This window comes from Stegodyphus dumicola, chromosome 3, assembly GCF_044657685.1.
Source record: "Stegodyphus dumicola isolate Sdum_Otavi_A_Nest chromosome 3, ASM4465768v1".
NCBI classification, from domain to species: domain Eukaryota; kingdom Metazoa; phylum Arthropoda; class Arachnida; order Araneae; family Eresidae; genus Stegodyphus; species Stegodyphus dumicola.
Window position 1 is genome coordinate 16,346,185 of NC_140770.1, and position 13,814 is coordinate 16,359,998.

Sequence of the window (13,814 nt, forward strand, 5' to 3'; positions counted from 1 at the left end):
ATAGTTACAATTAATTTCCACTTCCACCTCCTGTTGAATTGGGATTGCAAAGTGAGAAACCTTTCCTTCACAGGGTCGCCTTTAAAAATTTTCAGGTAAGAAACTAAGAAATATAAAGGAACTTTTCCTTTTTTCTGCTGACTCCTATGCCTGAACTAGGCCCACCAGCGGCCGAGCGGTAAAGTCGCTGAAAACTGGTAGTTCAGTCCAAGGTTCGAATCCCACGAACGGGCTGGCTGCATGGGTGTTTTCGTGGTTTTCCCCATGTGTAACGTGTATACGAGCCAGTTTCCCTTAGAAAGTCCTCCATGAAGGCATTTCTGCCCTTAGGCAGATAGCCGTCTAGGCTTTACCATAATCACATACACACACACTCTATGCCTGAACTGAGGTAGGTCACGAAGTTACTATTTCATAGTCGAATGATGGAATATTAACTTCTGCAAACACTGAATTTAACTGTTTCATGTGCTTCCAAGGGCCCCTTTTCTGCGTTTTATACGGAACTGCGTCACTGCACCGTATAGGAAGAGGGCCCTTAAAAACTTAAAAGAAGACGAATTCTATTATATTAAAATAAGACTTCATAGTAGTACAAACTCTAACAATAAAAATAAAAAGCGAAAGGGGAAAAAAAAAAAAAAAAAAAAAAAAAAAAACTTTTAAGTTTAAACATGTAAATGTAGTTCAGCAGAACATTTAAGGGCCCCCTAAACCTTCGGGCTCCTATGCGATGGCATTCCTTTCATACCCTTATTTACGCCACTGACTGTGATGCAAAAAGTGGAATTTTTGCAAAAGATGGAGTTAAGTACTACTCCTCAGTTTATAACAGAATTGTATGGAATTTTGACATGGACCATATACGATGTACTGAAGAATAATGAAAAGCTGTTAAAATTTTACAGCATTCTAACACCGGAAATCTTTGCACAATGGCAATTGGGCAGACCTCTATGCGTTCATGGCAGCAGTAGAGATGGATTTTAGCAGTGGTTGGCTGAATAGATTTAAGTATACATGGTATACAGTATATTTAAGTATACATGGTATACATTTTCTGAAAGCCTGTGGGGAAAGAACTTTCAGCAGATAAAGATGCTGCAGAGGAAAGACCCTAATTTTCCACCAGAAGCAAATGCCCTGGAGTACTGTAAAGTTTAAAAAAAAAACCTCTAGCAGAAAAATGTTTAAAACATGTTAGAAAAATATGCTTAATGTTCCTTATTTTTATATGTCTTTTTGTGTATGTCCTTATTTATTTTGCACTTTTACTCTAAATGTTACGACTTATCTTTTCTGTCCTGAAACCCACAAAATCCTTAAATTCGCACTGCCTTCCTTTGGTTCCGAGCATTGCAGATTTCTGGTCTTCTACTATGTTTGTAAGCCAAAATATCAAAAGCTAAGAAATGTGGGAAATCAACACTTTTCTTTGATAAGATTAGAATTTCAGTTTTTAAAAGAACAAGATTGACAGTCATTCTGCCTTCTTCATTACAGAAAAAGAGAAAGATATTTAGTCAGCATACTAGGCATAGTATAAAATCATAACCATCCTGCATACAAAAGGATTCCTGTATTTTTGATGAAGCTTTCGGCTGCTTGTACCAAAGTAATCATTCAATCTTGCACATTTGCGCTCTTTGAATTACTCACAAGTACATTAGAAATTATAACATTGATGATGAATTCCCCTCCCCCTTTATTCATTACCTTTTATGCTGGTATTAATTATGGAATTTTTTTATACACAGCCACTGATATTGCTGCTTCAATTAGTTTATTTTGTTCCAATAAAACTAAAGGAAAACATTATGGATTAAAATTTTAAAGCAGGAAACTCCTTTACATGACAGTTGTCAACTGATTATAGTAGTCTCTTGATTAGCAGGGGTAATATTTTGAATGCTCTCCTTAGTTAACCCCAAATCACAGTTAATCCAATAGCAGTTAAATAAATAGAGGAAAGAAAAATAATCTATTTTATAATTAACAGAAAAAATAATTTATGTTGTATTTTTTTAATAGTTTAATTTGGAGAATAATTTTATTTGGTTATGTAAATTAAATAAGTATTCAAAACAGAAAGAATATATATATATTTTATTTTTGCATTACTCTTGAATTTCAATAGGAATCAATGTGAAATAGAGAATTAATGGCTGTACGTTTAATTTACTTTCATAATTTAGCAACTTATTTTTAATAAATGTTTCAACAGTAATTTCTGTATTTCAGATTATGTACAGTTAAATTACGTACTATTGCGGATAAAAAATGTTCCTATATATTGTGACTTGTGTTTCAGAAGTTGCTATAATTTGTAGTCATTAGGATTTTTTTTAGAGGCAGAAAAGATGAAAAATAGCAAACGCCTTCCCTGGAAATTGAACCTTGGAAATCTGGAATACCGGCTTAGCGTGCAGAACCACTACATCACGAAGGATGCTAGGAAAGTGGGAGAAATACCTTATATACTCCCCTTTTTAAAGGGCGACTAGGGTTTTAGGGGTTCTAGTCATCAAATCCTGGGTGTGGAGAATCATCATCCACAACCCTTTTAGTTCGGGCGCCACTTGTAGAGTCATTAGGATTTTTTTTAGAGGCAGAAAAGATGAAAAATAGCAAATGCCTTCGCTGGGAATCGAACCACGGACCTCTGGAATACCGGCCCAGTATGCAGAACCACTACACCACGAAGGATGCTAGGAAAGTGGGAGAAATACCTTATAAATTTACATTGTTTTATGCATTTTCTTCTCTTTTTCTTTTTCCTATAAGGATTTTACTTCATTCTAATACGCCTTGAGGTAGCATTTTTTTCATTTCAAATAAACATTCAACTATTTTTTAGATAAGGCTCAGTTAATCCACAGCCCATTTAATTTGCCTGTCTGTTGGATAGCACAATCCAATAGAAATATAATAGACATGCGGTAAAATCAATGATTGTCAATATGAAATCAGGAGTGCTGTTGTAATATATTTTATTGTAATAATCATCTTTTTAAGAATAACTTTGTGAATAAATTTTAAAGTTTAAACACACTTATCTTCAATGATCTAGAGACTAATCATTAACTGGATTTATATTTATTGTACATATATAATGACAGAAAATAAGATTAAATTTACAGATGATTTGGCATATACAGCATGTAGAATTTGGTACACAGAGCTGCCACTTCTATCAGCAACAACAACTGTAACCCAGCTAGGCATCCAGTTGAATTGAGCTTGGGTGACTGATACGGATACTTCATTCCATCCAGTTTCAAGTCTAGGCAGAATTTATCAGTCTTGGTGGTGTGCTAGTGACCTATGACCAGTTGTTCTCACTGACAGAGACATTGCTTTATGCACATGCATTAGGATGCTAATCATTTGCATATCCCATTCCTACATAGACTCTCACTGTCCTAATCCAACATTGGCTCCTCACGGCCTCGCTGGTATTCAGGTTCACCTGGGCTGACTATGTTTGGATGACTATCCCTGGGGGGGGGTGTCGATTGGGACTGACTATTGCAACGCACTGGCTAGATCAATATCTAGACACCCTCATTTTCTGGTGCAAATAAACTGTCTTCACAATGACTAGAACCATCGTTTATTTGGTGATAAGTTCAGGCTTAATAGGGACTGTACTGGTCTGTTGGTTGTGAGGACGTTACATTGTCCGATTTCGAAGGTTGTCTAAAAGGGTTTGGCTCTCCTTCATCAAAGCTTAAGGACGGTTGCTGTTTTGACATATGCTTGAGTTTCTTTTTTGATTGATGTTAGCCATCTACGGTGTACTTTGTGTTTCATAATTGATGAATGAGACAAAAATTGCCCTCCAGATTTGACTGGGGAAGTTATGCCCACTTGGAAGATTTCTAGGAGTTGGAGCAAGTGTACCATGTTAAGGTTGTCTCGAACAATGCCAAGTCTGGGTGTCTCTTCCTAGTGCAATGTCCCATTTCTACAAATTTGATGTTTATTGCATGCTGCCTTGATGGTGCAGTAATTTAAGTACCTGCAGTTTATTTAACTTCTTCTTAAAGAAACTTAATAAGGCTGATGATTTAACAAGGGTAATTGTTTTTATTCAGCTTTATATTTTCTGTAGAAAACGGAAGCATTTGGTAGCATGACTTTCACCAAACACCTTTCATTTTCCCTCTGTATTAAAAAGTTTTTTGGGAGTACTTGTAAAAGCCATTTTAATTGAAAAGTTGTAATTGAAGCATTTATTTTGTAACATCCATCAAAACATAAACAATTCTTCCCTCATTCTTACCATTTTTGAAAGCTTGGAGAGAATACTTCTTTTGCTATCTGTTGTGGAGATTTATGCTGGTTGCTAAAAAAACTTGAACTGTTGAATTGCTAAAAAAATTTGTCAAGAGAGAGGTGCCAGGAGTTGCAGAATTAGAGATCTGGTGAGAAAGTGGTTGTGACGTAGCAGAAATCTGTTTCAGGTTTAAGAATTTCATAACTGATATTGCCATGTCATTAGTTTCATTATGGAACAGCTATTGTAAAAAACTTTTTAACATAGGTGTATTTGTTTAATTTATCATACATAGTTCATATTTCAAACCCAAAAAGTAATCAAGATAAAAAAAAAAATTAGGCTTGTGTTTTCTACTGAATATATTCTACTTTTGCTTTGTTTAAAATCAAGAATCTGCAAGTTGAACCATTATTAAGTCAGTAATCATTTTTAGTATAAATTCAAGTTAATCCAGGTCAACTTTTGCTAAATGAGAGTTTATTTCAAAATGCTGGTTAATGATAAAGAAATGAGTTTATCTGCTACATAAAACTTTATATGTTTTCATTGTCACTCTGCATTTTTAAAAGAAAAATATAAACTCTGTCAAAATTTATTTAGAAATAATTTATTTAAAAAACGTGACTAGCAAGGGGAAAAAGCTTTGAAATAGTGGCTGTTTAGAATTTAAAATATTTATATAAATGTCTTTAACCTGTTCTGTTGCCTTTTTATATAACTTATTTTTGATTGAATTTTAAAGTTTTTTAAATTCATGATAAAGTGAATATATTATATAATATCTCTACTACTTTAATTGAAGTTACTAGTTTGTTGTGCAGTTACCTTTAAATATTTAAATATGCATTCTATACATTCTTTTTGATAATTTAATATATGTATGTTAATGTGTGATGTGGGAAATTAATATCTATTACAAAATGTTAACTTTTTTTTTTTTTTTTTTTTTTGTTTTGTTTCTTATATGTAGATGTTTTAATCAGAATGTCTCGAAAAGATAAATCATTGCATGAAAAAGTAAAACAATTTTTTAGCAAAAAAGAAGCAGTTCCTATCAATTTTGAAAAATTTCGAAAAGAGCCTTATGTTATTAGCAGTGACATTTTAAAGGTAATTTTTTTTAGTGTTTATTTATAATGTATTTAAATAACATTGATATGTTTGTAAAGTATCATTTAAGTTTTTAACCATGTTAATGTAGTATCTGGTCAGCCTAATTTTCATTTCCTTACCGGAATGTAAATTGTTAGCCGGCATAATATTGGAATGAGATAGAAAGTAGAGAGTATTTAAAGGAAGGTTTTGGAGGGTAAAATCAAAGTGTGTTCAGCCTGCTTGAAGGCTGTATTGCTAACTTTGATTTCTCTAGTGATTAATATTCTGTAGTGTCGAGTTAGTCTTGCCATTAAGCTTGTATACACCAACTTTAGTCAGAACCAACTTGCACACTAGATATACTGTGAAGTTGTTAGGCTGTATTTAGTTTTAGTTTATTCATTAAGCATGAGTTGGTATCGCCTGTTAAACTTTGTTTAGTTAAATAAAAGGTCCTTTGCGCCTTTCCCATGTATCTGCGGTACTTACAAGAAATAGTGAAAATTCACTGATTGTCTTTTAGCATTCTGATGTACCGTAATTTCCGGAAGAAAGGCTGCATCAGCATAAACGCCGCACTCGAGAAAAATGGCGGGCAAAAATTCAAATTACACAGAAACGCCGCATCAGCGTAAACACCGCAATAGATTAAATAGTGCATGACATCGTCGTGTGCCGTATAGATGCAAAATCTCAACCTAAGTCCTGATATATGACATACCAGTTAAGTAGAATGCATGAAATGAAACCATAACTCAAAAATAAATTAAAGGTAAGAAATGTGGAAAATATATTTACCTTCACATGTATACTTATATTTACCCACTAAAGAAGTCCATATTTGTAATACTCAGACTATAGTATAAAAAATGTTGCCACAACGAAATATGAAATTTAGATGACAAAAGGAAATTTTAAATTTTACTTACAAAAAGAATTACAGCAAATTATACATCATATGAAGCCATCAAAATCTGATTCTTCACTATCTGAATTAAAAAGATTTAGTAAATCCTGATTTAAGTCCGAGTCTTCCAGATCATCACATTCATCTTCTTGGTTTACAGTCTCTTTATCTAAGGATTTAATTTCAGCTTCTTTGAACCCTGCTATTATTGTCGATGTTATTACCGATTTCCACGCACTTCCTACCTACTTTGCAACTTCTTCATAAGATGCTCTACGCATTTCACCGCTTTTGGTAAACGTATGCAATCCTTCACTCATCCAACACTCCCACCGCTTTCGGACTTCAGCTTTGAAGGATTTATTACCTGACAAATCTAATGGTTGTAAGATTTTTGTCAAACCACCAGGAATTATTGCTTCGGTCGTAGACAATTTTTGACATTTGTTTTTCACTGACTTAAGCAAATGAGCACGCATGGAATCCATTATCAATAACCCTTTTGGTTGGAAAAAAGATTCCATACGACACTGCCAAACTTTTTGTAGCCACTCATGCATGATTATTTCGCACATCCAGCTGTTCTCATTTGCACAAATAATTATGTCATTAGGAAAAATCTCCCTTTGGAATAGTCTTTCGTTTAAAAATGATCATCGGCTTTAGCTTGTTACCGTTTACCGCACAAGCTAACACACATGTAAATGACGTTCTTTCATGCCCCATCGTAAGCACAGATACAGTTTTTGCACCAGTTTCATCAACAGTTCTGTTTGCAGGAGAGTCGAAAGCTAACGGCGTTTCATCCATATTTATTATCTGTGACTGAAGCAGTTTTTTCTTTTTTTGTCAATAATATCTGTCGCATATTTTAGAAAAGATGCCTTTTTATCCTGCCAGTCCATTGGTAATTGTTGCCCGACTGTTGTTCTAGTACGCACAGAAATATTTTTTCTTTTCATAAATCTGCTACACCTCCTTTGAAACCATTTATGTTCATTCGTTTTGCTATAAATTTTGCTTGTAAGCGAATTTTTACAGTCGAAATTGCCATTCCCTTTCCTCGTTGCTCCTTTATCCAGTTTGCAAGGTCGTCCTCTAGATTCAGCCACCTTACAGTAACACTTCTTTTCGCTCATTTCTGTTGTGGCATATTTTTAAGAAGTTCTTTTTCAGTTCTCCAACGTCAAATACATCTCTAGTCCACTTCAAACTCTCGAGCTGCTGCTCGATTTCCAATTTGTTCAGCACGTGAAATTACATTAAGCTTAAAACAAGCAGTATAGCTTCTGTGCCGCTTAGGTGACATTTTCAAAAATTTTCCGCTCCCTTCTTGCTTAAAAACTATCCAACAAGTACTTGTACCCAAACTGATGAGATCTGTATCTGGCAGAATGCCAAGAAAAATCGATTCATGCTGAAGGAAAATACCTTAGAGTTCGTTATTGCGAGGCAGGTGGAGTCGTGTCCGCCTTTGAAAAAAATTGCAGAAAAGGCAGGGGTGGGAAGAGGATGGGTCCTGGAAGATTCATCGAATGGCAGAGGAGAGAGACTATTCAAACTGATGAGAATGTTGATTTGAAAGGGGGAAGAATGTTTTTGTTCTGAGATCTTATTTATGGTGAATAAGGCATGTAGGTCCGTTCAAGGGAAAGAATGTAAACAAAATAACGTTTGCAAAAAGCAACTGAGTGGCCTTTTGTGTGGGAACAGTACCAGTCTATGCACAATCACAAGGCCATCCAAACTATGTACATTGACCATCATATAAAATATTTTATTTTTAGTGCACCTAAACGCCACACCCTCGGAAAATTTAAGTTTTAAACACTTAAACACCGCTGTGTTTCTTCCGGAAATTACGGTAATTTTATGTTACCTAAGAAAGCTAGACCCTATATGTTACTTGTTAAAATCCAGTTTTTATTTTTTTAAATTTATGTACGCAAGTTAGTGTATTAATATATCCTTCATCAGAAAAGTTCAAGGGCAATTTTCTTTATTTCCGAGTTCGCAGAGCTAAAAAGGAACAACTGCTGTTTTTATGTTACCTGGTATGTATTCTTATTTGATATGACTTGGCCATGTTTCCGCATAAACTTACTAGATGTCAAGGCTATGCTTAGCAACACACCGTTCAGATTGTTGTTGCATTTGTTAAGATGACACAATGGATGCTGATTGTGAGCAAGGAGTGAACATTAAGTTCTGCGTTAAGCTTGGAAACACTCCTAGTGAAACGTAGAACATGATTAAGCAAGTTTATGGAGATGAGGCACTTTCAAGAAGTCGTGTTTCGAGTGGCACAAAAGGTTTCGTGAAGGCAGAGTTTAGTGCAAGACAGTCCCGGAGCTGATACCAATGAGTGAAATGTGTAAGGCAATTAGTGCAAGAAGACCATCATATAACTTTGTGTATGATAGCAGCAGAACTGTATTTAAATCATGATCTATGTTAAAAAGATTTTATGCGTAGATTTAGGGAAACAGAAACTTAATGCAAGAATCGTCTCTCACTCACTAAACAGATGAACAAAAAGAGGAAAGATGAAGAATTTCTGCTGAACTATTAAATAGAGCCAGACGTGATCCCAGATTTGTGTCAAAGATTATTGTATTTTTCTCTTGTTTTCATTAATGAAAAGGTGACTGAAGTGAAAGCTTCATCAAGATTGTTGCAGACATCCAATGGGCTGTAACAAATGAGCTTGCAAGCATCACAGTTGAAGATTTCCTTGCTTGCTTCCAAGACCTCTAGAAACATTGGCAGTTGTGTATAGATAGCCAAGGGGACTACTTTGATAGCTGCTAGGATCATTACTTGGTAAATGCAATTTTATATTTTTTATAACCTTTTTCTTGGAACTCTTCTGACAAAGGATATTGACGCAGTAAAATATTGTTCAATTGTTAACATTAACAGAAAATTTCAAAAACATTGCATACATGTAAGGGAATGACTTATCGTGAAATGAAGGAAGATAAGTTTGATATATATATATATATATATAAACTGAAAGTATGATAAATATTCTTGTGGTTTTCTTCTCTGACACCAGTTTTTACGTTATATCCTTCCTTCACGGTCTTACGGAGTTCGTAGATTTGGAGTGAATAACGACGACAGTTGATGAAGTATCGAAACACACTTTATTAGTCAGTATTGTCAGGACAGCTCCAAAACACATTTTACAGTCATCAATAAACTACTATAAACACGCTGGTACAATCAGCAACACAGCCTTTTAACTGTCAGGCAATAACGGTGGAGACAGCTTCCTGCAAAGCACCAGAGTGCAACTCCTGACTTTGCTTGGTCGTTCTCGGAACTCCACATACTCTCAAGATTCTCCACGTTACAACTTGCGATGCACTCGACGACACACGAGCACAGCTCCAGACTCTTCGGTTCAGTCATTCCTGGAGCTCAACACGCTCTCTCGACGATGCACTAACCCCGATCCACTAAGAGACTACTTCGGTGCACTCGGCACTCGTTGCCCAGCTGTCAGCTCGATCCACTCCTCAGGGACTGACTCGCTAGATGAGACACACACTCGATGAGAGACACATACTGACTGTCTGTGGACCAGCAAGGTTTATATAGCTTTCGGCTTGTGTTTGAGAACATTCTGGGCTAAACTGGTAAGAACTCGTTCCAGAAGGTTCCCCATCCGTCCATGGTATATCAGCTGTTTTATCGCCAAACGGGCGATTTCTCACCAAATGTGGCAACCCTGCATTCCCTTGCCATTTTATTGCAACCCTAAAACTGCTTTGCGGGGAAGCTATCTCACCACGCCTTGGCATTTCATAACAATATGAATAACTAGAAGTACAATTTCAAAATCTGTTGACTTACTGATTGAATACTAAATATTTATATGCTTCCTGATAATGAATGCAAATTCCAATATGGAGACATCAATCCATATTCTCTTGAAAATTTGGAGATCAAAGTCTAATAGTGCAGTAGAAAATGTTTAAGTATTGGTTTTAAATGAAAATGTTTTAATGAGCCTACCACTGAAAAGCAGGGATGCATGTTATAATTTATTTAGGTAAGTAATGAACATGATAAATGTCTAGAAACAGTATGAGATAAATTTTTATACCATTTTTAGTTAACTTATTTTCAATTTTTTTTAAATTTCAACATATTATTGAGCCCACCAGCAGCCGAACAGTAAAAGCGCTGAACAGTGGTAGTTCGAGTCCCAGCGAATAGGCTGGCTGCATGGGCGTTTTCGTGGTTTTCCCCATGTGTAATGTGGATACGAGCCAGTTTCCCTTAAAAAGAACCTCCACGGGGCATCCCTTCCTTTCCGTGTAGTGCGTAAGGACAGAGCATGTCAGAGCAAGTAAAAAGAAGAATATATATTATTGAGAATTTGATTCACATTTATATTATTCAGGACATTGGTTAGTTCTGATAGAAATATGAAAAGTTATTACATCTTTTGTAACACATATATAAGTGCACACTCTTACTTCACTTCATTGGACATTCATGGAAGCATTGTAGAATGCTTTTATTTGTGTTTGTCAGTTCCTCTGCTTAACAGTAAATAAATAGCTGCATTGTTACAAATAGTGATACTCTTATGCTATTGGGACCAGATTCAGAAATACATGTATAGATGTATGTGTTCATGTATGCTTGTTTATATGTATCCTCATATGTTGTAGAGGCATTAGGTTATTTTTTTGAAGCAGTAGATATGAAAAATGAGCAATGCCCTCACCAGGACTCAAATCTAGACCTCTCGAATATGCATTGAGAGCGTGCTAGCTGTTATACCATGAAGGCAGGCTGGAAGAAGGGAGAAAATACCTTATAATGCATTTTAATATACACACACATACATACATGCATTTTTGAATCCAGTCCCGATAACAGAAGAATTCCCAAACAGTATTGTGTAACCACTGAACCAGTTATCAAAATAAATCCTTTTCCTTCGCTTGTAAATTTTTCACACTGTATTTCCAAATACTTTAATTCTTATGTAGTTTTATTTAATGGCCATTTTGCATATTTAAATGGAAGATTAAATCTCTTATTTGGAAGCAACATACATACAACATTATTTTCACATCTTGGTAAATCAAATGTTTTTGACATTTTAAAAATAACTTTTTTAAAAAAAAAAATTGCATTAGCACTTGGAATACCCAAAGCTCTTCTCATCATGAGATAATTATGAGCATGAATTTTCATCATTAGTATAAAAAAAAATATATAACACATGGTCTACTTGAAACTCTTCTGTTCATAAGCAAAGTATAAATGATCATCATTATGACTGCTGGCCATTGGAAAAGGGTTTGTGTTGGCAGTTTGTTGATAATGTTGGTGCCGTTTACAAAATGGGAATGTAATAATCAGCAAGAACCTATTAATCTACTGAATTTATAATTTTGTTTGTGATTAAAAAACATATCTATACTATTAGTTTATATTATTACAAGTGTGCTTATGTAATTATGTTTTAGTTACTAAAGCTTAGCTGCTTTCTTATATTATCTTTTTACCTTGTCTTATTAGAACCTCAGCTCTGAAAATCCCCAAAACTTGCGTTTAAAAACCATCAAAGAATTGTATGATATAGTATTCACGAAAAGGTTAGAAGATGTAAGTATGTGATAAATTTGTCCTAGTCCTTTGTTAAATATGCTGTAATTTAGTGAAGATTAGGTTAATAATAAGTTAAATAGGCTGTAATTAGGCATTTAATTTAACTCTTTTAAATAGAGGAAAAGATGTATTAAATCATATCTGATTTAAGGTAATTAAATATTAGTATAATAAAATTTTGAAAAATATTTTCATTATTGCTGATTTGTTCTTAAAATATTCATACTTTGTGATGTTAATAGCCTTAATTCTGTCTGCCTTGAAAAATTCATTATGCATACCTTGTTTATTTCATTCTGTAATTTATTTACTTAAAATAAATATTTCATTCAGCTTCATTTCAGTTTGTTACAGAATATTAATATTTTGAATTATGACAATACATTATAAAAATCTGATAACACATGGAAAAAATGTATTATATAATGTTTCTTTTATAGTATGCTGTTGAAACTTTATGCAAGAATGTTGAAGATTTAATAAATGTTCACAACTCGATTGATACACGGCATATAGTATTCCATTTTTACTGCGCTCTGATAAATGGCCAGGTATGTTCTTGTACTTCTTATTTGCTTCAGTTTCAATTAATTGTGTAGTAAAAATGCCATTTTTGTACAGGGAGATGAAATTTAAAAAAAAATTACAAATAATATTTGGAATATTGGTATTTGATGCTTTTAAAGTTTGTAATAGGCTGTAGTATTCAAATATATTATTTCTTACTAGAATGTGTTTGATTTATTTGTTGGCATTAAAATTAATTACAAGAATTAATTTTATGCAGTGGTAAACAAGTTTTTGCAGTGGTACTGTCATACTGAAGTAGCTACTCTGTTTACTCACAAAAACTGGCAGTAATCTGTAATGCCACTCTGTAGTATGCATATTTCAAATAGCACCTAAAGTTTTTACAGTGGTCATTTTAACAAGAGAGGACAAGAATCATTAAAATAATACTAACTGTGAAATATAAAAAGCCAGTTATTAAAAATGAATCTATATATATCAAAATTGAAAATACAGATGTGTGTATGTCATAGCTGTAGTTTTTCAATGTATCTTCTGGTAGATCACTAGATTGTCCGATTTTTACATTTTAACCTTTCTAGTTAGTAAACGATCACATTTTTAACAGTAAAGTTAAATTGTGTGAATAAAATGTGTACAGTTGTAAATTTCATTATGGTATTAATAAAGTTTAAGTTGTGCAGATTTAATTCCCCTATCCCCCTTTTTTAGCATAATTTTTCTTATTAAATTTTATTTGGTCTAAATTTTCTTAATGTATTCATTATTTGGCAATTTTGGCGCAGTGACGTTGCACTGCTACAGCTTCACAGCTCTCATGTGAGCTGTATGCTGCCACTGGAACCTAAGTTTTACAGTCTTCAATTACCTGAAAGCTTCATGAGATAGGGCTAATATGACAGAACATCCACTGTTTGTATCCTGCTTGCTGCAGCACACCCATTTAGCCTTGTGCAGACAATATGCACCTTGGACCAAACTCCGATGGAACACCATGCTTTTTACAGATGAGTAAAGATTCTTAGCATATCTGTATCTGGAAAGAGCCTTGAACATGATACCATCTCTCCTGATCAGGAACAAGGATCATTATTACCATGGTGAAGGTGTAATGGTTTGAGCAGGCATTATGTCGGATGACTGCACAACCCTGCATGTCTTTGACAAGGGCTCCCTTACTGCTATGATGTATACAGAGGTGATCATAGAGCCCTATGTTTGCCTTTTCAGGAGCACATTTGGTCCTACCAATGCCTGTTCTCATATGGCTCAGCTGGTTGATGATTACATTGAAAGTGAGAATATTTGCTGCATGGATTGGCCAGCTGTATCTCCTGACCGTAATCCTATATAGCATGTCTG

At 34.4% G+C, this 13,814-nt stretch overlaps 1 protein-coding gene across 3 annotated transcripts in view; it reads left to right on the forward strand.

The window, feature by feature from the left end:
* gig (TSC complex subunit tuberin) overlaps positions 1 to 13,814 on the forward strand; it is a 148,213-nt gene that overhangs the window by 17,260 nt on the left and 117,139 nt on the right. For all 3 annotated transcript variants that reach the window (XM_085812599.1, XM_085812601.1, XM_085812600.1), the window contains exons 2-4: positions 5,253 to 5,392; positions 11,832 to 11,918; positions 12,362 to 12,472. In XM_085812599.1, the coding sequence (XP_085668725.1) occupies positions 5,267 to 5,392; positions 11,832 to 11,918; positions 12,362 to 12,472 (324 nt within the window). In that variant the 5' untranslated portion in view covers positions 5,253 to 5,266. The remainder of the gene's footprint in view (positions 1 to 5,252; positions 5,393 to 11,831; positions 11,919 to 12,361; positions 12,473 to 13,814) is intronic.